This window comes from Sinohyriopsis cumingii, chromosome 8 (genome assembly GCF_028554795.1).
Source record: "Sinohyriopsis cumingii isolate HCF-2022 chromosome 8, ASM2855479v2, whole genome shotgun sequence".
Lineage (NCBI taxonomy): Eukaryota > Metazoa > Mollusca > Bivalvia > Unionida > Unionidae > Sinohyriopsis > Sinohyriopsis cumingii.
In genome coordinates, this window is record NC_142968.1 from 29431937 (window position 1) to 29455589 (window position 23653).

At 36.1% G+C, this 23653-nt stretch overlaps 1 protein-coding gene across 1 annotated transcript; it reads left to right on the plus strand.

Moving 5' to 3' along the window:
- The first annotated feature begins 218 nt into the window (after positions 1 to 218).
- On the plus strand, positions 219 to 23140 carry LOC149793214 (QRFP-like peptide receptor). The gene is made up of 2 exons (XM_089966323.1): positions 219 to 352; positions 18797 to 23140. The coding sequence occupies exon 2, from the start codon at positions 19107 to 19109 to the stop codon at positions 20280 to 20282; it is 1176 nt and encodes a 391-aa protein (XP_089822449.1). The 5' UTR covers positions 219 to 352; positions 18797 to 19106; the 3' UTR covers positions 20283 to 23140.
- Positions 23141 to 23653: the final 513 nt, after the last annotated feature.

The following is a 23653-nucleotide window of genomic DNA, read 5'->3' on the forward strand; positions in this document are numbered from 1 at the left end:
TTGATAGAGAATAGTCATAATTAGAAATGAACTTTTCCACAAATGTATGCAACCGCTACGATCTCTGCTTGACAGTCGAAACGATCGATGAAAGCTTTGGTGCCTGTCTCAGGTGATCCATACACGGATACAAAAGCACAGTCTCAAAATGCTTAATGCGCAAACTGACACACATAGTAGCATCGATAACACTATTCTAGTGACTGGTACAGCATATATTCACGAATCATAGCTACTCCTTAATGGATGTGAAAATATTGTTTTGAAAAATATACACATCGATGCAACCATACATGGGAAGTGCGAGATGATCGATCGAAATAAGTTAATTGATTTCGTTTTTGAAATTCAGGTAAGGAATACTTGTATTATTTATGTATCATTAGTTCTAATCAAAGTTACAATAAATACAAATTAATCAAGGATATTGGATGAACACGTTCCCGAATATTGTCGCACAGGAAATATAAGCATCACTCAATCTTTTCTGAAATAACTAAATATTAAGGAGAAGTTTATTTCTGATTTGTTCTCGTACTTATCATTATATTTTCTTCCAATGATGAGACAAGAAAAAAATTATATCACGGGAAGAAAGAGTTCTGTATTTTTTGTATATAGTCCGTTCCATTATATGTTCTTGGAAAGACTTTTTAGTACTACATACTTTTATATAAGATGCATCAAAATATTTAGTGCGTTTGATATAAGGCGTTTACGTTTGTCCTATTTTTAGAAGATCTTCACTAAAGACTGCTTTAACGTCTATGATACGTTCTCTGCTGTGCTGTGTTTGTTTCTGTTTTGCTTTTGACATTAGGGCTTTGCAAAGTAAACCAACTTTAAAACCAGTATTATACCAGGAATATAGCCATTTAGTTGCTGTATATATTGATAATGAAGCAATTAAATATATTCGTATCATTGATCTTGCCCTCATCTATTGTCAAATCAGTATAGAGTTCTGTATGAAGTGAATGGCATATAGTAACTCAACCTTTCTCGGCAAATACCGAAAGTAAAGTGCCAGTGTTCTTTTTTTACCCTTATTTGGCAAATTTTGATTAGCCCATAAAATGCAGCTTGCTGTAGTAAAGTGTTACGGACTTTGGGCAAATCATTCGCAGACGGTATGCAACAGTTTGCAAAGTAAACAAATGCATCGAGAAAATTATATCAGATACACAACTGAAACGAACAATACTACATAGAATGAAATATGCAGAGATTTATATGCAGTAATAAGCAGCAAATGGCATAATTCAAATCATTGGCCATATATGACTGTGCAAGTTATTAATGCCGGCTATGTGCTGTCAGTTAAGAATGTATGCTGAGATTACAATGTATTGGTTATACATACCGCACATTAGCTATTTTACCATTGATGAATTTAAAAATAGATTTATTCTGGAACATTGTTTTGTTTTTTATTTCTTGAAAAGCACCTGCTAACAAAAATGACAATTTCGGCGTTGAGTGCTTTCTTTTTCTGTCTTGGAAGACAAAAAATAAATAGCGATTAATAATAATCATTAATATTAATTAAGCACATGTGCATTTCCGACTGTGTTGGGACGAGTTTACTAAAAATTTCATTAAATTTGACTTTTATTCTTTTTTACCAAATCAACATTTGTATACGAACTGTTAATACCATACGTTTCTTTAGTTAGTTTAACAGTTATTGATTCTCAAAATATGTTTCCAAATAGGTTAGATAAATGTAGAGTGCAAGCACCGTATTCAAAAGGCAATGGTTTAAAGCAAAGGTACACTTGGGTAAAGAGACGATGAAAGAATGTGAAAATAATGTACATACGACTGTATATATATATATATATATATATATATATATATAGAGAGAGAGAGAGAGAGAGAGAGAGAGAGAGAGAGAGAGAGAGAGAGAGAGATAGATAGATAAAGCTGCGTAAATTAAAGGAAGAAATGAATTGCACTCTTTGGAAGGAATTCATCCGAATTATTTACGACCGATTGCTGGAGTTACTATAGTTTTGTAATATAAGCTTTCAAATGCTACATTAATTATATTAAATTCGTTACTGAACTAGTGCTAATGAAACTGCAGAATCATATGACATGCAAATGATTTTGCATGGCTTTGTCAGTCATTAGATGATGTCAACCTGTTCACCATTGGATATATTATGTGTGGGCATTCACCTAAACAGTAGTTGTATGTATTACATAATGGTCACCCTCACTGGTCACATATCATATGATGACAATCTTTTGCCACATTTTGTAGTAACACATTAAGCACACTCATACAGCTGCGACTTTGGTTATTGGAAAATCACCAGTGTCTTAAGTACTACACAAAATGTAAACATTTGGTGGCTTGAGAAAAAATTAATTAACATAATTGAAAAGCATATTATATTGGCTGTAAGCAGTTTATCACATATGACTATACAACTCGTTTCATATATTTCATATTCGATTAACTTTGTGTAAGAGTTCCTAGAAAATGTTAAATGTGGACTCTGCACAGTACTTTTAATCAGCAATTTTCAATAACGTTTACCATTTTCATTTTAACTAACATATCTGCATTATACCAAATAGAGTGTCACTACTTTACAGGTATTTAAACAGTGATTAAAAACGGCTTAGTTTGTACATAATATATGGCAAAATTGTTTATCATGGGCAAAATTTCTGGGGCTGTCCATGGAAAATAGAAATTTGTTGGCATTTAACACAGATTGGATTGGGTATAGGGACATTAGGAATGGAACAGGTAAGGTATCGTCACGGTACTGGTTATTAGCAACAATGTTGCAAGTGGAAGACCTCAACCGGGCCAAACAGGGACAGCGGGATAAAAAAGGCTAGAATGCTTGGCGCGGCGGGAACCAGTACCGTTCATAGAAGAAAAAACCCACAAACATAGTCTTGCGGGGCAAGGCATATGACTGGATAGACATAGACAAAGGACATAGATTTATGAACATATATATATATATATATATATATATATATATATATATATATTACATAAATTCGACTGAAAAAAAATTAGGCACGAGAGTAAACTTTTCCAAGCAATGGACTGGCCTTGAATAGGGCCTTTGGGTAACTTTTTTTTTCATTCTCTCTCCTCTATTCAAAGTCTCCACCATCTTAGCATGTTCATTGCCATTGTCTTCTTCTTCTCTGTATTCGCCTCTTTCTCTTCTTTCTCCTAACCGCTCCTGTGGCCTAGTGGTTAGAGCGTCCGCCTCGGATGTGGGAGGTGGTGGGTTCGATCCCCGGCCGTGTCATACCAAAGACTTACAAAAAATTGTACTACCAGCTACCTCGCTTGGCGCTCAGATTTAAGAGGTTAGTGTTAGAACTGGTCGGCCTAGTTTCAGGATAATGTGACTGGGTGGGACATCGTGCTACATGTCTGCGGCATGCTGCCTCAGTGCTAGACATCCCTATAAACTGCCACACTGCAGGCATCGTAGCGATATGACTGAAAATTTTTTAAAGCTACGTTACAAAAATCCAAATCACACACACAAATCTTCTTTCTCCTTCTCCTCCTCTTTCTTCCTCTCCCCATTATCTTCTTCTTTTTCTATTCTTTCATTCCAGGCTATCATCATCTGTTTGTTTTCTATTTCTTCCTTCTCCACCTTTTCTTGTTTCATTAGCTCCTTTAATATGTCCTTTGACTTTCGTAAATATTTATATACCATCTTAACTCGATGGGGACTACACTAGTAATCATCATCCAGTTTGACTAGGATCTCTTCTAATATTTCCAAATTTTCCACGACATCATGCAACTTCTTCATTATATGCATATTGCTTCCCATGGCTTATTATTCAATATTGAATGGAGCAAATGACGAACTCTATACTTTATATACTTCAAGCACGGATATTGAAGGAAAACATCCCTTACACTAACTTCACATATTATATCATATCAACACAGAAGGGAAGGAAAAAAACCAATATCTACTATCAACATAAGGGAAGGAGAAAAAAAAAACAGTATCTGCTATCAACACAGAACGAAAGAACAAGAACATTATATACTATCCACTTAGTTAGTGTAGGGACTGTGGCTTTTTGTTAAGATAAAAAAAAACATATACAAAAAATACGAGTGCACGCAAACACACATACACACAAAAAAGTACGTGAGCATACAAACACACAAACTCACTCAAACACACACATTCACACAAACACACATATCAGTAAAGGAGTTAGTGTTTATAGTCACACTACTTCACAGTCACTCAAATTGTCAATTTGAATAGTGTATTTTTTTCTAGCGATCTGGTTAGTCCTGAAAAGGGTTGGCTTTTTCGATGTTTAGATGTACCCAATTAATGATAGCGCCTTCCAGGCCTGGCACCAGAGACACATCGTCAGCTCCAGTCCTGCTCCCAATTCAAACGTTGACTGGTTTCACTCTCCCAGTCTTCACTTTCAGGGATAGTGTGTGTGTGTTTGTGTGTGTGTGTGTGTGTGTGTGTGTGTGAGTGTGTGTGTGTGTGTGTTTATAGTTAGTGATTGTAGGTAAACACTGGGGTGTTGCTATTGGTTGTGGTGCTGGTGCTGGCTGTGTAGGTCTCCTCACCTAAGGCTTGACCAAAAGTCATAGCATGAGGTAAGGAAGAATTCTAACTTCTTTTTCCTGCTTCTTTTTCTACTTATATTCCTCCTCTTCTATCCTTGATGGGTCTGCTAAATTCTCCATAACCAGCTCATCTAAAGGACGCCTGTCATGCTCCAGTTGCATCTGAAGATCGAGTAATGTTGACTGGTAAACGACGGGTAGCAAAATTGACAAAGGCTTCGCTTCGTGTCAGAAGCGCGAACGTGAAGGAAAACATCCTACTACACCAAAACGTATGATACAACTTTACTATTGATAACATGGAACGCGCGGACCTAAAAGTAATACTCGCTCACTTTATTCATACATCCACTAAATATAAACACACAAGCACACACACACGCACCCGCACACGCACACTATTTTACAAGTCAGGGAAACGTATTGTTTATAGGCACACATCTATTTATTTACATAAAACAAAGAAACGAATTCTTATAGACACATTTATGTTGTTTTACTACAAATACACATTTTGGCAATTGGACTAGTATTTTTTTTCTAGATAGTTGGAGGTAGCCCTGAAAAGGGCTGATTGTTTGTTTGTTCTTGTTTGTTATTGTCTAAGAATGCTTTCCCACAGGATAAGGTCTGCTTCTTCGGAATAAGAATGAGAACTATTTCGTGTCCACACGGCAGTCCACAAAACCATTGTCTGGCTCCTGATGTTTATGCTGCTATCTCTGCTGTTTCTGAAGTCTATATTTCTCAGTCCATTCTTCTTATCTTTCATGATTTCGTCTCTGAATTCCTCTAGTATCATGTCAGCTGTCACTTTTAACATCCTGGCATTCTCAGTCTCATCAGGTTTTGTTATCAGGTGTTGCATGACACGATGTAAATTAACGTACGCTTTATTCAGCATGGCTAGTCATGAACACATCTTCATAGGAGAATGAGTGAACAATGGATGGTCAGACTGGAGACAACCTCGCTTTATAATTCTAAAGAGAACCATCCCTACGGTTTTGTTGGGTCTGAACGCTATAGAGCTTATCTTTTTGTTGAGGTGTAGGGAGAAGTAATGAGCATATATTCACATTGTTTTAAAACAACAAAAAACAAATGACAGACAAGATATTTCAAAACATTTTGTATTCAACGAACAAACATCAAATAACCAACAATTTTTCAAACAAACAAGCAAACAAACAAACTACTTTCGACTAGGTTGACACAGTTGTGAAATCATATTAGACTTCCGCTGGGCGAGGTCATTAGACCATTGATGTACACTACGTCTTCTTTTGTAGAAGGGTTACGATCAAACAAAGTCAGTAAATATTCTAAGGAATATCCAAGACTGCGTTGATGAAGAAAATACACACAATATTGTCCACACACCATGGAATCTGTGCCTTGTAATTTCACATTATTGAATCTTTTTGACTATGCATTTCTTCTCATAAAGTCGATAATATCGTCTTCCAAAGGATGCAATCGATACGAATCGAAATAATCCATACAACCAACACGTGGAACGTAGACAGCTGCGAAATGGGTTCCTGGGAAATGACTGTCGTCCATGTTGATGACGTAAGTTAGATGTTTCCGCTGAAACCGTTCATTTTTAGCACACATGAAGGATTCCAAGAAGCAGTGTACGAACTATTGTTCAAAAGGTAATAAAGTTCCGATGTATCAATTTTTGTTTTGTCTCTTCTTGTTTATCGACAGGTAATGTTAAGTCATCAATTCAATTCTAAAATTTTGCTTGAAAATCTCTGACAAGTTACCATTGCTTCGCTTCGACTCCAGGCTCTATGCAAAGAGAGCTTCGATGTGATGGGTCTTTAATTTAATCAATGGAGGAGATGAATAATCACGCAAGTCTTTATGCAATTGATGCAAATCTGTTTTTCCGAGATGAGGTCCCAAGAGTCATCCAGATTCTAGTCCAATTTTTCTTCTCAGCGTCAGACATATATCGTGTTGAATTTGACTGGGATGATCATTTTGACATCTTTGCGATCTTATTGATCAATTACGTAATTCTATCTGGCAGGTGTTTAGCAAAAGAGGACACTAAAAACTCTCCATCATTCAAAGAAGAATTACAGATTTCCATAGTATTTAATAGTCTAGAATGCGTTTTCTCAAGCTGTTGATTTCTATCTCATTATTTAATTTGTCATACAAGGTGATGTTAACCGTCTGATTTAGTGGTTATGCAAACTGAAATTCCACACGAATCTCATCGGATTTCATAGGGCGGAAACGTCCCTCGTAGCTGCTTTGGTCTGACGTGAAATCGAAAGAACACAAAGCGTGACCTCCATCATAATCATCGTACGTAATACCGTGACTGGTGTTAGTCCCTAGCTGCCCGGCTGCTTTGTACAGGGACAAGTACGATCTCAAGTAATTCTTCCCGTCAAAGTTAGGCTCAAAGGGTCTGGCACACAAGGTCTTTCCATCTCGACTGACTTAGATATCGAAACGTCGAAGCGTTGCAAGTTGAAAGGATGGTATTTGAGGGTTCCGCTGAAGGCTCCATTGCTCACCATACCAATGATAAAACGTTACCATGGAACAGATGATCTTCGACCAAGGATCGCTGATCCCTGGGAATGGTGAAAGTTTTCACTTTCACTCGTCATGTTGGATACTTGGCGGTCTTTCTGCTCAAAATATGACTGATCTCGTTTCCCACTTTAGGTAACACTTCACGCGACGCACTTAGAGTCTGGCTTCTTGGATGATGGTTTTATAATATGTAGCATCAGCCATCAAATGGAAGGTGATTCTGCATCGATTCATTCTCAGGAAAACATCCACGCCGTTCAACAAATACCTCTCTTGCAAACAAATGTCAAATGCAAACAATCCATCAGTACTTAAACTTTATCTTTAAGGATTTTCGCTCTATGTTCTTTAAATCCCACATTTTATTTTTCCGATATGGTGTCGAACTTGTCTGGCGTGTCAGGCTTCCATACCACGAAAGGATCCAGATGGGTCAACACTGATCGAACTTCTGATCAGAGCTTTACGAGGTGTCATACGAAGAATTTCTTCAGAGAAGACGGCAGACTACTTCCCCTCCCTTCGAGATAAAATTCAAGATACTTGCTATATCTGTCAAAAGAAAGGGCATTGGTCTTCTTTTTGTCCACAACGTCAAAGTATGGCAGCTGTCAGAAGAGAAAAAAATTCAAGATATATGTTATCACTGTCAAGAGAAAGGACATTGGTCTTCAGACTGTTCTACGAAACAACTGGAGCAGACAGAAGACAGCGGTTCCGAACAGGAAGAAGAGGTAACCTCCAAAAAGGAAAAACCCAGACACGTTAAGAAAGATAAGAAAAGGATACGAGAAAGTTATAGTGTCTATGTTAAATTCCCATTGTCCCCAGACAACCCACGAATTTTTTTTCATTATCAATCAGAATCTTGTTAATAACACGTTTTCACTCGGATACAGCAAAATATTTTACATTTTCCACTTAATGTTTATGCTGCGGAAAGAGCTGACCCATCTTCTACTTGTACATATCATTGACACTGAAATAATGTGTGTGTTTGTGTGGTTGCATGTGCATTGGATTTTTAACTTATATTTAACAAGTTTAGTCAAATAAAGCTACGTCTGCAATGTAGCAGCTTATAACTATGTCTAGCACTGAGGCAGCAGACGTGTAGCATCATGTCACATGACTCATCCGGGGTTTAAACCGACGATCTCCAGCATCCGATAGGGACGTTATATCTACGCACACAAAGAAACCGTTTGTATTAATCATCTTATAGATCACAACGAAAAGCAGATTTCATTACCTTTGTTGCCTTCGTGTTCTTTGTCACCCCCAAATGAATGTCAATAATATTATCATTACTATAAAGAAAGAATTTAACATATATATCTATACGATTTGCTATATCTTGGGAAGATTATTTGTATCATCACAGGGTCGATTATATAGAGTTCAAAATTTTATAGGAATATAGGCCTGGTAGATAGTATGGGTTTTTTGATGCATGAATGTAATAAATATAACTATGCGGCTTGCATTCGACTGATCAAGTAGTGTTTCTTTATTTTAATTTATTGTAAAATCTTGCTGTAATTATTTAGTTGTGATATTGCACCTTACATATTAACAGCTGAAAAATAATAAGTCGAATTTCATAAATGTTTGGTTAAGCTTCCTTTAAGATGTATACATTGTAATGTTAGATTCTGAAATATATCGATTCCGGCACAGCGACATTTTATCATATTCCCACGAAAGCGTTCAGGTACATAGGTTGGTATCTTTAAGGGACTGATAGATCGTAAAACGTATTGGCTTGTCATTTTATAATACTGTCGTATTCTAATTGGTTTAATTATGCTAATGAAACCATAACTCTTTCTCAATACGCTCTATCTTGATTGAAACGTATAGTCAATATTGTATAAACGAAATTTGTCTGCAAATCAACATCAAATTGTACTGGCAATATAGTTACTTTATGTCACTCGCTCTCCATTGGAGAGGTTAGAAAATCGTTGTGTTAGTAAGTTTCGTATCTCCTAGCCTGAATTTCACCAGCAGTATTTTGCAAATCAAACACACTCACCTGATGGGCAAACTTTAAAGTCTGAGTTCAAATTGTCCCCAGCAATATCTGGGCTTAGCTTAAGACTTGTGTTGGCGACATTACCAGTACATGTTGATGTTTAGGCCCGCGTAGCTTACACAACAGCTTTTTTGTTTTGAGGGGTTGTTGTTAATCTGTTAAATCTGTATCATCAACGATGTCTACCAGATGTGTTCTATTCAGAATAGTAAATCATGATTAACTATGCATGAAACAGCGCTAAAAGTGACACTTAATGTCCTATTCCCTTGTCCGCTTCATTTAGTACCTCTTGTTTCTCTTTTAATTTTAAAAGAGGACTGTGGCTGTGTGTTTATTAGAATTAAATATCTTCAAATATAAACACACATGTTGGCGTATCTATAATGCATTTACTAACTATCCTAATAATAAATATATACACAGCTTAGACAGTGGCGTCTTTATTTAACATGGGCTCCCGGCTGATATGAAGAATACATTTGATGTGCCTGGGTCACATCATATGAAACACCTTTGACGTTGTATGTGTATCGTAATGATGTTCTAGATGAATTGGTTTTCGATATTTTATAAAATCAACTGACACTGTAATTTATGCATTTCTTCCCTGGTTTATTGCTACAAATTTTTGTATTGTCTAGCTCTTCAGTGTACTATGCAATCTTGATTGTGCTGATGTGTATTTGAAATATGTGCACAAGAAAAACCACACCTATTATTTAATATCGGCATATACCTATATCGGACAATACAAAAGGAACATAGGGGCAGACTGAAAAGGCAAGCTTGCTAATCGTCCGTTGTAATTCCATCAATATCTAAGATAACACAATTGTGGCCCAGTAATTTGTCCTGATGATGAAATCATCTTACGTAGATACATATATGTACACTGATCAGGACTCTTATGACGAGAAGCAACAAATCACAACTATAAATCGAAGATGATATATCTGAATCAATAATGGATATTCAACGGTTATATTTACTGAGACAGTTCCAATGCTGAATAATTAGTGTTATAGGTATGGTATCGATTCGCAGTGCACGTACTGTGAAACTGAAAGTAATGATTTTGTATAAATTTATTACAAGTTGCTAAGATGCCAGGCATGCATGATATTTCGCTGCCCTTATATAATCTTATTTCCTTTTATAGCAAGCGAATGCGTTCTTTCCTGCCTCGGTACCTCGAGTATATATTTGAAGAAATACGAAACAGAATACGAAACACAGAAGAAGCTTTGCTTCTCTGCTAACTTTATCTGGTGTACCAGAGCATGGCAATAATTTATAAGATCAATTCTAGGGAAGCTTACAGCTTGAAGTTCGGCAGTTCGCGTAAGTTGTTTATGGGTAATATGACATTTTACTCACTATTTTAACCTAATATATGAGGTTCAAATTGATATTAAATCAAAATCATTTATAAGTTCAACACTGTAAGAAAGACAACATATTAACAAATAGTCCCTAGTTACGATCCAAGTCCTCAAGGAACTTGTTTAATTTAGCCTGGCTCATCGCCTTATACAATATATGATCTAACGAAAATCGCGTCCTTCATTTTCGTTTGCTTAAATTTGTATTAGACTTTGCCCTTGCAGAGAAGCTTCTCTTCATTATGATTAATTGACACCTGACAACATTTTCAACTGTCCTACAGCAATGTTCTCGATCGAATTATACTCGGTTGAACTACTGAATCACATCGTATGATATTTAATCTTGAAAATTCAAGAAGAGAGATGCCCACTTTCCCTGTGTAACTTCCTTTTCTTCTTAATGACCAGGTGATATCACTCTCATGCCTATTATGAACATCTCTATTATATTGTATTCTCGTACAATGCATGGGAGACTGGCGGATGCGACTTCAGTTCCGTACTTTAAATTGACCATCTTCGGATAACATCAAGAAGAGATAAAAATTGTAATTTCCGCTTTTCGGGAACATTTACAACAGATAGAGATATTTGCACAGTTTTACGACAATAATAATTCTGGTGCTTCCTTTCGCTATAAGGATATTACAACTTGGAGATGCCACATGGCCTTGTTTGTAATAGCGTAGTTGTTTACTGCAATTAATAACATTCTGAAGCCGTAACAATCTTACAAAGCCGTAACAATCTTACAAATGTTTCAGATAATAATATTAATAAAAAATTAGATAATGTATTAAACAATAATAAAATAAACAGTATAATGAACAATACAAAATAAAACAATACAATATTTTCAAAGTATGATTATCACTCTGTAACGGATATGATTGAAATTGACAAAAATGAATCAATCTAGCCGAAAAATAACTTGCACTAAATAACGTACTGATAGAACCTGTCTGAAGATGCCCCTGAATCACATTACTAATGAATATAATTTGATGGACAGTGGAGGCCACATCTTTTGTATTTAACACTGTAAATTTGGGAATTATGTCATCTATGAATGGTTCATTATTGGGCACGTTTAATGTTTGCCTTTTTAATTTCTCGGACGTTTCACTAAGAATCATTTATTGTCATATGAGAGGACTTTCACACACAACTGAGAGAGAGAGAGAGAGAGAGAGAGAGAGAGAGAGAATGAGAGGGAGAGAGTTATATAATAAAAACTTTCCTGTCCTTTTGTTTATTCTTAATATTTATTTTATTTTTTGGGGAGTGGATTTGTCTTCCTTTGGGACTTTACACAAAAGATTGTTCGCTTAGCCAAGATAAACATCCTAAAATAGCACAATATTGTTTTCTGCGGCTTGTATTTACTTGGAATGGCATTAATATATAATGTGTATCCTTCGATCGCCTTATAACATATCGTCTATGTTCGTACAACCGTATTACCATTATGCATGGCAACCAGTTTAACCATTCTATTATTTTGCAGAAATTTGTATATTGACTGTTTCTTTTTACAAGAATCAACTATTTGTTATTTTTCAATCAAACTGTCAAAGGTATTCATCACTTGAACTTGATTAGGTCCTTGTGAGCATATATCTCAAAATGCCATTACTTATCATGATCCTTACACTGTTGCTTTTAATAACCGACTGTTTGGTTTGGGGACACATTATCATATTAAAGACTATTTTGTACAGAGGCAGATGCTACAATGCCTTTGTCTAGAATCACACGACAGTGGGCAGCCTGGGCTGATTTAGGCAGAATTTGAACCCAGCATCCAACGTTTTAACCACCGAGCCACATGCTCACTGCTCATTCCGTGTTACATGTATTTAACTCCGATGAAATAGAACGAGAAATACCTTCAACATGCGTCATGAAAGAGAAAGCAATCACTACGCCATTGCATATCCAAATATAGGCAAATACGCACACTACTTGTTGTGTCGGTAGATTGTATGACAGGCTTACTTATTCCTTAATTGGGACTCTCGTCTTGGTTTCTAATTAAGGTGCAAAAGCTTGCAACCAGATCAAAATAGTGGCTCAAATTTAAAACGATATCACAAGGAAACAAATTATCTCTTCAAATGCTATGTCATCTCATATATATATATACACACACACATATATATATATATATATATATATATATATATATATATATATATATATATATATATATATTCCTCCAGAGTCATGTCGTGACTAGTTTGCTCTGTTGAACTGATGTCCGAAATATCGATCGAAAATTATACATGAACATTACGCAAACCTCTTGATATATATATATATATATATATATATATATATATATATATATATATATATATATATATATATATATATATTGAGGGGGACTCCTAAGGATGAGTGGGATATATCATCATACTTAAATGGTCGTCAGAGTAAGTCCTAGACTTCCTATCTTCGACCTGTGGTGATATATACTTTATTGTGAGTGCTTTACGTAGACACTTCTCAAAACCATTTTCAGATTATTTTGACCTTGACAAGCTACGCACACATCGTTGTAAACATCTTCAGTGCTTAAAAGTTGACGAATCATTTTTCCCATACAGGTCGAGAAGTATTGAGATGAAATAGCAAATCTTTTAACAGAACGAGTCTCTCGTGTACATTTAATGATACCACACCCATGGTTTTTGTCGTACTGTGTTGTACAGATCATAATGAGCCCTCAGTGAATCAGATGGTGAACGAAATCCTAGAACGTATGTCACTAAGACACACGCATCACGACGACCTAAATTCATGGGATACATTTCTGGTAAAAAGCGTTGGTATTCCACCACCGTCTGAATATTGTCATTGATTTCCTTCCACGCCAATCGTTTTATTGCTAATGATACAGGTCGTGGCATGGTTGTTAATTTTAATACCTCTTTTTGTTTGATCTAATAAGTGTACCTTTTGCACAGAACTAGTCATACATTGTCGCTGTATCCAAAACGTTTAGTCATTAGTTTGCACGTCAAACACCACTTATAATTTCCATCTACAGATACAATTTGATAGGAAACATTTAGTTATTCCTTGAACTCTTCCTCTGGAATTCCATTAGTACAGCAAACTTCTAAGTAGTAGGACGAGTAGCAACCAAAGTCTTATAGTCCTCATCCAGTTGAACAATGACCAATGGAACGTTTTCAAATGAATCAGTCCTCTTATACCATTCAAATTCCAGTGGTTTCAACATTGGTGACGTAAGGATGCAATTGTTCTTTGCGTTGAACTAGTATTTTGACCAACTCTTGGTACATGCCTTTTCTCAAATCCACAGGTAAACTACGAATGTTCTCTTTTAAAGAACCCCAGTGATTATTGACGTCGTCCCACTATATGTAGGTAGTGACAATCCGGAGACCATCGAGCATGTACCAGGTAAGTCGATTCGTTCTGGTCCCACTGGTGTAGTGACACACCGAAACTGATACTATTGACTTTATCCCTTCGTCGAAGCAGATAATTTCTGCTCTGGCTAATTCTTCTGGGTTTGGTCTTCCCAGATATTTAGGTTATTTTCTTTGGCAGGTTTGGAATCGACTTTCAAAGTCGCAGTATTTAGGCAAACGCACAGGGAACGAATATACATCTTTCACATGTTCATTTCGATAAGGGTATGATGAAATCCACAGGAAAACGCATAGAGTTGGATAACATCCGTAGGGTTTTAGCCACATGGCTTCATGTCGAGAATGGCACTGTCAAAGAAAAACAGTAAAACCAAAGGTGTACGATAATGAGTGACATCGCATTCGCATTCGTCAGGTTTAACAAGCATATCATCACTTTCCATGGTACGTGTGGTAGTAGTGGTAGTAGTTATAGCAAAATTTCCAAGCCGTCCTGCTGAAGTAGTCATAAAGCAGTTCCAATGATTTGTTATTGAATCGCTGAGGTCATTTACATCGCAAGGCACAGCATCGCACTCCACTTGGAAGTCACGGAACTTGAATGGTGTCTGTTTAAAAATATTCATCTTTCTCGCTTGGTGTTGATAGTTACAATGAACTATCCGTCTTGGCCTTTTTCCCTTTTTATACTAGCTATAACGAAGTCTCGAGATTGTAAATCTTTCATTTGTATGCCTAATTTAGGAAGTCTTCGATTTTGCTTGCTGGACAACGTACCACCTTATCTAAGGTACCGTCATAAAGGGACCGCAGTGTGATGAGTGCAAAGGCCATATAAAGGTACGGGCACCATCGAGTATGTTCCAGAATAGATGAATCATTATGGATACGTCGATCCATATGCAACTTCAGACCACTACTGAAACACTGTACTTCTTATACTAATCCAGTCTCAGGTCACAAGTAGACAACTCATGTTCAAGTTAAAACATTCTAAATAGGCAATCCTTCCCTGTTTGAAAATACTCTATCTGTTTCAATCCGCTCTTTCACTACAATTAACCACATTTCACTTCATCCCCTTCATCTGTTCTCGTCACAAGATCTGGACTAACGTAGAATCGACTACCCTCCTATCGTCTATCCTATTCAACCAGGACTAACGCATGTATGTCACATCAGCATGGGCTATCATGCAAATGACAGAGACAGAGCCCTAGGGATTTGCCCATGCTAAATTCCCATTGTTCCCAGACACCCCAGGACCTTTTTGACCCGGATTTCAATTGTCCCCTGACAGCCCCACTACAATACTAATACCTTCACAATATCAATCAGAATCTTGTTAACAACAAGTTTTCACTCTGATACAGCAACATAGTTTACCTTTTGCACTTAATGTTTATTCTGCGGAAAGAGCTGACCCATCTTCCACTTGTAAATATCATCCACTCTTTAATAATGTGTGTGTTTGTGTGGTTGTATGTGAATCAGATTGTAACTTATATTTAAGAATTTTAGTCAAATATCGCTACCCGGTAGTGTGGCAGCCCAATAGTATGTCTAGCATTGAGGAAAGCAAACATGTCCCATGACTCAGCCGTGGTTCGAAACTACGATGGTCCAGCATCCTAAAGGGACGTTCTAATTACGTAGGCTACCAGAGAGGTCACACACAAAGAAATTGTCTGTATTAATCAATATGCAGAACACATAGGAAAAACAGATTTCATTATCTTTGTTGTCTTCGGGTTCTGGGTCATCCACAAATGTATGTTAACAAATGTATCATTACTATAATGAATACAATTAGCAGATATATCTATATGACTTGCTATATTTCGGGAAGGTTTAATAACATTTGCATCATCACAGGGTTGATTATACAGTGTTCAAAATTTCACTGGAAGATATGTTTGGTAGACTTATGGTCATTTTAATGCATGAATGTAGCAAATGTAACTATTTCATTTGTATTGCATTGATGAAGTAAAGTTCATTTTAATCACATGTTGAATCATGCTGGAATTTTGTGGTCATAATATAACACTTTTCATATTAACAGCTGAAAAATAATAAGTCGAATCATAAATGTTTGGTTAACGCTTCCTTTAAGATGTATATATTGTACTGTTAGATTCTGGCATATATTGAGTCCTGCACAGCGCCATTGTATCGTATCACCACGAAAACGTTCAGGTACAATGGTTGATATCATTAAGGGACTGATAGATCGTAAAGCGTATAGGCTTGCGATTTTATAATCCTGTCGAATTATAATTGGTTTAATTATGCTAATGAAACCATAACTCTTACTTTCAATACCCGCTATAATTTGTGAAGCTTATAGTCAATATTGTACAAACGAAATTTCTCTACAAATCCGTATCGAATTGTACTGGCTGTATAGCTACTTTATGTCACTCGCTCTCATTTGGAGAGGTTGATAGAGTCTTTGTGTTATTAATGTTCGTGTTTCCACGCCTGGATTTGACCAGCAGTACTTAGGTCTGAAACGAAAATGCAAATCCACCAACCTGATGGGCAAAATTAAAAAGTCTGAGTTCAAATTGTCCGCTTCAAATTATTATCTCTGGGCTTAGATTAAGACTTGTGTTGGTGACATTATCAGTATATGTTGATGTTTAGGCTCACGAGCTTTTCACAAGGGTTTTTTTTTTTGTTTGTTTGTTTTGGGGGGTTGTTGTTAAATCAGTTAAATCTGTATCTTCAACGATGTCTACCGGAAGTTGTCTATTCATAGTAATAAATGGTGCTTAAGTATGCATGAAAGAGCACTAAAAGTGAGACTAAATGCCCTTTTCCCGTGTCCGCTTCTTTAAGTACCTTTTGTTTCTCTTTTAATTTTACAAAGAGGACTGTGGCTATATGTTTTTAGAATTAAATATCTTCAAACATATACACATATAATGGCGTGTCTATAAGGCACTTACTAACTAACCTAATATTACAATCTATACACAGCTTATACAGTGGCATCTTTATTTAATATGGGCTCACGGCCTAGTCTGAGATGACGAATATATTTGATGTTCCTGGTGTATATCGTAATAAACAACTTTGCCCTTGTATGTATAATGTGATGATGTTCCAGCTTATATCATTTTCGATATTTTACAAGCGATAGGTTTATATAAGCAAGTAACACTGTAATTGAAGAATTGTATCCGGGTCTGTTGCTACATCCTTTTGTGTTGCCTGACTCTTTACTTTTGCTATATAACCTTGCTTGTGCTGATGTGTATTTGAACTATGTGCATACCAAAAACCACACATATTACATCATATCGTCTTATTCCTATGTCTGACAATAAATAAGGAATACATGGTTTGACTCATAAAATGACCGAAAATACAAGCTAGCTATCCGTCCTTTGTAATTCGATCAATATCTAAGATAACACACTTATGGCCCAATTATTTGTCTTGAGGAGGAAATCATCTTACATAGATCATAACTGACATGCATATATGTAAACCGATCATGACTCTTATGACGAAAAACAACACATATATGTAAACCGATTAGGACTCTTATGACGAAAAACAACACATGTATGTAAACCGATCAGGACTCGTATGACGAAAAACAACACATGTATGTAAACCGATCAGGACTCGTATGACGAAAAACGAAGATGATAGATCTGAATCGACAAAGGATATTCAGCAGTTATATTTTATGAGACAGGTCCAAGGCTGAATAATTAGTGTTATCAGTATGGTCTTGATTCGCAATGCACGTACTGTGAAATTGAAAGTAATGATTTTGTATAAATTTATTACAAATTGGGAAATTCAACGGTTACATTTTTGAGACAGGTCCAAGGCTGGATAATTAGTATACTCAGTGTGGTCTTGATTTGCAGTACAAGTACTTTGAAATTGAAAGTAATTTGTTTGTATGAATTTATTACAGGTTGCAAAGATAGCAGTCATGCATGTTATTTGACTGCCCTTAAATAATCTCGTTTCTTTTTATAGTAAGCGAAGGCGTTCTTTAGTGCCTCGATATCTCGAGTATACACTTGAAGAATGACAAAACAGAGAGCAAGCTGTACACAAACAAATATATATATATATATATATATATATATATATATATAAAGTTGAACCTTGCATCTGAGTAGCTTCCCGTATGTCGGTGGTTCTTTTGGGGATTTTTCCGGCGTCATCCTCCAGCAAATATACTGTCCGCCATGTGGAGCCTTTTAGTTGCTGAAATACACTGCTTAACCCAAAACAACATCAACAAGATCATTTGTTCCTTTAATCAAATCATTGCAACCCTAATCTGATCTTGTGGTGCGAGTCCAAAATGAATATGACATCTTTACTAGCCAAGGGGTATTGATACTTTTAGTTCCACATAGGCGCAAACCGAAATGGATCGACGACCCTTGACTAGTAAAGGTGAGTCTATATTTCTTGGTGCCAGGTGAATATGCTAGTAGACGAAAACCCTACTCGCTACATATACGCGATAGTTTTGCTGATTGTTTACGATTGGCGTTGACGTTTCTGAAGTAAAATATATCATATTATTTTTTGAATATATGACTTAAATTATGTATGACAATGTATTACAGATTACCACTTTCTATTGTTACAACGAATGTAACTTTCCATTACCTAGCTTTGCACCTGCATTGGTGAATAACTAATTTCATTGTCGATATTGAAACTATTTTCGAAATTTCAAAACCATCCCTAATTATGTATGTTCTGTAGTTCGTTTAAACACATTCCTTAGCACTTTCTTCATTAATTGCAGGTACTAGAGGTACACAGAATAAAGGCGCACAGAAACAATTCTTCGAACATCTCCTTGACGTTTTTGAAGCTCATAAATATATCATTTTTGTGGCGAGAGGAAACTGTCTGCACGAAATTATCATCAAGATCGGGACAATTACCGTGTTACATTTGGATTCATACATTGTCACAAAAGCCTAAATGTGTGGCTATCATTTTTGAAAATATTTAACTAACTTATGTTAGATGTTGCACTTCACTGATAGTAATGGATTAGTTGTGTATATGACAGTTTAATTCTTTTGTTACATCAAACTATTTTAAAAAAAATGGAACTTGGAAATATTTCCGTTAGCTTTAGTTTCCTGCACCCACTGCACAATTCAAATGTCAACACAAGCCTCCCAAGTAGTAACAGTAACATGTACTTTCCAACACTGCAGGATTATGAAGCCTGGGACCCGGACACAGTTGCCAAAGCTTTCCAAGCCGAACTGTACACATACCAGAACCCTTTCTTCGTTGCACTTATCCTTGTTTATGGAATCGCGTTCATTGTTGGTCTCGTGGGCAACGTTAGCGTGATATTGGTGATAGTCAGATTCAAACATATGCGCACGTTAACCAATGTATTTTTGATGAACCTAACAGTAAGTGATATACTTGTAGTATGCGTTTGCATACCTATTACTCTAGGAAACTGCGTGTACCGTGACTGGATATATGGGGAGATAATGTGTAAGATTACCCCTTTCATACAAGGGACAGCTATTGGAGTGAGTGTTCTTAGTCTGTTGTCCATAAGTGCAGGCAGATATTGCGCCATTAACAGGCCCCTTACAGCAAAAATAATATTCTCTAAACGAAACGTCAACTTGAATTTGACTGGTATATGGTTAATTTCCATGGCAACATGCTCTCCATTGCTTGCGGTTAATTCTATTGAGACTAGCGGGTTCCCGGGTATCTTCGTTACGCACATTTGTGTTGAAAAATGGAACACGAATAAGGATCGAGATGTTTATAATATGTTTATATTCTGCATTCTCTTTGTCTGGCCATTCACTCTCATGACCGTTGCATACATTCGTGTAGGAATGATTCTGTGGAATGGGGATTCTCGTCTTTTCACGGAGTCAAATCAGCACAGAACGAGTAACGTGCTGATTCAAAGAAGGCGCTCTGTAAAAATGTTAATCTGTGTTGTAGCACTCTTCGGAATCTCTTGGCTGCCATACTATTCTGTAAACATATGGATCGACCAGAATAGGCAGTCTATGATGGGGACTAATACCATGTCCATGGTGACAGAATATATTTACCCAATAGTCTTATTACTGGGTCTCTCAAATTCATCAGTAAATCCTATTTGTTATTGTTTTTTCAGCAAAAGTTTCAGAAAAGGATTCATTAGAGTTTTTTGTCCAAGAGGCTTAAGACGCTGTGGAGCTTCGTTTTCTATCAAATCTTCTGCGGATGAGAGCATAGAAACCGCAATTCTCTGAATAGCATTTGAAGCAAATGTATGAATTTATCTTATTAAAAAGGAAAATCAATTAATGCCAGACCAAATGACGTTTGTTATTGAGTTTTAAATGGCCGACACGATCGGGGTATATTTCATCAAAAGGGTATAATTAAACATGGCCCGGTGTTATTTTAAAAAGAAATAGTGTTTGTCCTAAACAGATTTTGTAATATTTTATTTCAATATCTACATCAAATAATAATGACGGTTTGGATATTGACCAGGACGGAAACTTGTGACACACTAGAACAATCATTCTGCGATTGGAGGAATGTACCCCCTTATAACAATAAAAAATAGCATTTTGCATTTGTTTCCTTCAAGTTCAATCGTTTGATTTTAAATTTACTAAGCATGTGTGTTACAGATGTTATCTTAGTTCAATTTTCAGATATCTTTTCTTTACAATAGTGGCCCTGAAAACGGTATTGACATATTCATATCCCGCACATGCCAAGTATATTTGTAACGTTTAGTAAGTTCGCTATCCAGGCTATTTCCAGAAAAAAGAGCTGGCTCTTATGTGGTCTATTCTATCGGACGTATCTAAGTTTGTGCGAGGGAGAGTACTAGTTCGGCTTCAGAATTTGACATATTTGTACAAGGATTAGCTTTTCAAGAAAATGTGTTATACCGATTTTACCAGTAGTAATTACCACTATAAATATTAAATATGATATCCTAGGAAAGTTTTGGAGCACCTGATATTTTCTTTGTTAGATATATGAGTGATTGGGGTGGATTTGGATTTGAGTGAACACAGCTTTGCCTTACTTATGTAAATCTCCTCAAAGAGTGATAATTTTACGTGGCTTTTTTCTGTTTAGTCTTTATTTTGAAAATAATTTGAAAGTAAGAATATTTATAAGCGGGTTTTCAGAAGAGAGTAAAGCCTGCTTTACGAAACGTCGCTTTTATATAGCTGGTACATACAAATTTAAAGTACGCTGTGCTGTTTCAAGGTACATTTACCCATCAAGCAGCTTTAGTTAGTTTCTGTTGCTATCTAATACAGAGATTACATGCTTATCCTTGTGGTAATCATAATAAATATCAATCGGTGTGGGTGAAATACACACAAGTGTCTATTAGTTTTCTCTACGTTAAGAGATCTGAAGAGAAAACAACTTGTTCTCTGTGCAGTTCTAAGTTTAGCATCACGCTAGCGTTTCAGAACACCGTATCGCAAATGTAAGCTCCAAAGAGATGTCATTATAGTTTAATTTTAATTTTTGCATGATATAAATGCAAATTTTTAATTGCTTGCGTATAAATAGTTTTTCCTGATAATTATCTTTCATCTCTGCCACAGAATATTACCTTGTACTAAGGCACCACGAAGCCTCAAAATCTGCCGGCCATAATTACATACGAAGATAAACATTGAGCTGTTTCAAATGTACATTGCATCATAGCAATCACTGATATGCTACAAAGGGTAACGCACAACTTGCCACAATTATTCCTGACCTTTCACCCATTAATTGATTTGATTGAGTATCAATGGAAAGATAAGCACTTCGCGGTCAAATATAAAATGGTAAAATGTTTGCTATTAATTCTGATATTTAGAATCACTTGTAGCTGCTCTTTCAGTATTTGTTCCTAAGCTGATCAAACTTAAATCTAAACATAAAGTTGTGAATTATTTATCTTTCTTCTAATCCAGCGTTTGTATTCTTATGTAAATTTTATTCCTATATCGTAAGATTTTAAGTTCCCTATAAGTAGGTACACATTTAATACACAATACTGCTTCAGGGCACGTTGTATGACAGCGAGTAACGCGTTCAAACATTTTGAGAACAGGCAAAATTAGTGTACTTTGTCCTTTAAAAAAATATTTTCCCAATACATAGAGGCTAGCCGTTTAATCAGCAGTTTACAAGAGACAGTATATGGATTTTTAATAGTGAGAAAAATAGTATGAATCCATGCAAGCAAAAGAAATGTATATTTACACTAACCGTCTCTATGTTTTGATAGTTGTGGAGGAAATAAAAATTTTTTTCCCTATGCCTTCCCCATCTTCAGCCAGGCTCCAAACTCAGATAGCAGAACTAAAGTCATAAAAACTCTCCTATACCGATCAATATATACAATTTCAAATTTATTGATACAACTCTAGTTGATCTTCACGTGTGTGCAAAGGTTTACCAAATTTGAATCATTATGTTACTGTTGGGTGAAAGAGCTAGACAGGTTTTACATACATGAAAATTTACTCCCAAATTAAGCAGCATACGCTGCTGAAAATCAGCGTTGGCTATAATCGACTCAAATGATAACGAGTGTCAGATTATATTTTAATGGGATTAGTCAATTTCTGGGGCAAACAAGTGTGGCGTCTAGGCCACAAGTTCGCATCGTTCGGTATCTCTATCATATATGAACATTTGCTAGGCGAAGCACGACGAATTTTGAAGGGATGCTGACTTAGTCTAGGTGTTTGTTCATTTCTGCTTTGACTTGGTAATAAGGGTACGTATTTCGGGGTTGTTGGAGAAAATCATGACATCTCGCTTAAAGGTGTTTCAAAAACACTCTAGTGTTGATAGTTTGCCTTGACATCATTGTAATACAATTCATTATAGACATCCCTTTATTATGGTCCGTGCGAACGGGAAAGACCGGACAGAGCGGATGATGGATAGGAGAGTACAACCAGAAATGTTGCACTGTTCACTCCTAGTATTACCGAATCTCTGTTTTAATGCATATCGATTATCTGTGAATATAAACTTTTTTATTGGAATAATGTCGAACAAAAGTTACCCCAAAGCTTGCTCATTTAATAATATAGGATTTGGAATAAATAAATATGCTATTTATAAATTGTTGTCTTCTTTGTTTGTTTGCTTCCTCTGTATCTGTGTTGTGGAATGACAAAACAAAAAGAAAGTTAAATCGCGAAACTTATGCGAGTAGACGAAAATCCTGTTTTATTACCCTTTCTGTAGTACAATAATACATCACTTTCATTATTAATCAGGAACACGCTATCAGTCTGGAGCCTTAACAGATAGGTATCAATATTTCGTAAAGTTCCACCGTTGGAATTTTTCCTGGGATTATTATTCCTTACTTTATTATTCAAGTCGAGTTTAAATCTCAATCACAACAATTATTTGATACCATTAATGTTCAACGATTTAAAAAGCAATACTTACAATCATTATATTAAGTAATCGTTGTCATGGGAACCCGCACATATGGGAGGGGGTGGGGTGGGCACTTTACACCACCCCAAATCCCCGGATTTCTCCTCTATACATGATTTTGCGTTACATCCGTTAAACATAATAGCTGACCACTCCATGCCCACCCACCACGAAAAATGTATATTAA

Coding starts and splice junctions, on each gene's coding strand:
- LOC149793214 (XM_089966323.1), top strand. CDS start 19,107: ATGGAACTTGGAAATATTTCCGTTAGCTTTAGTTTCCTGCACCCACTG.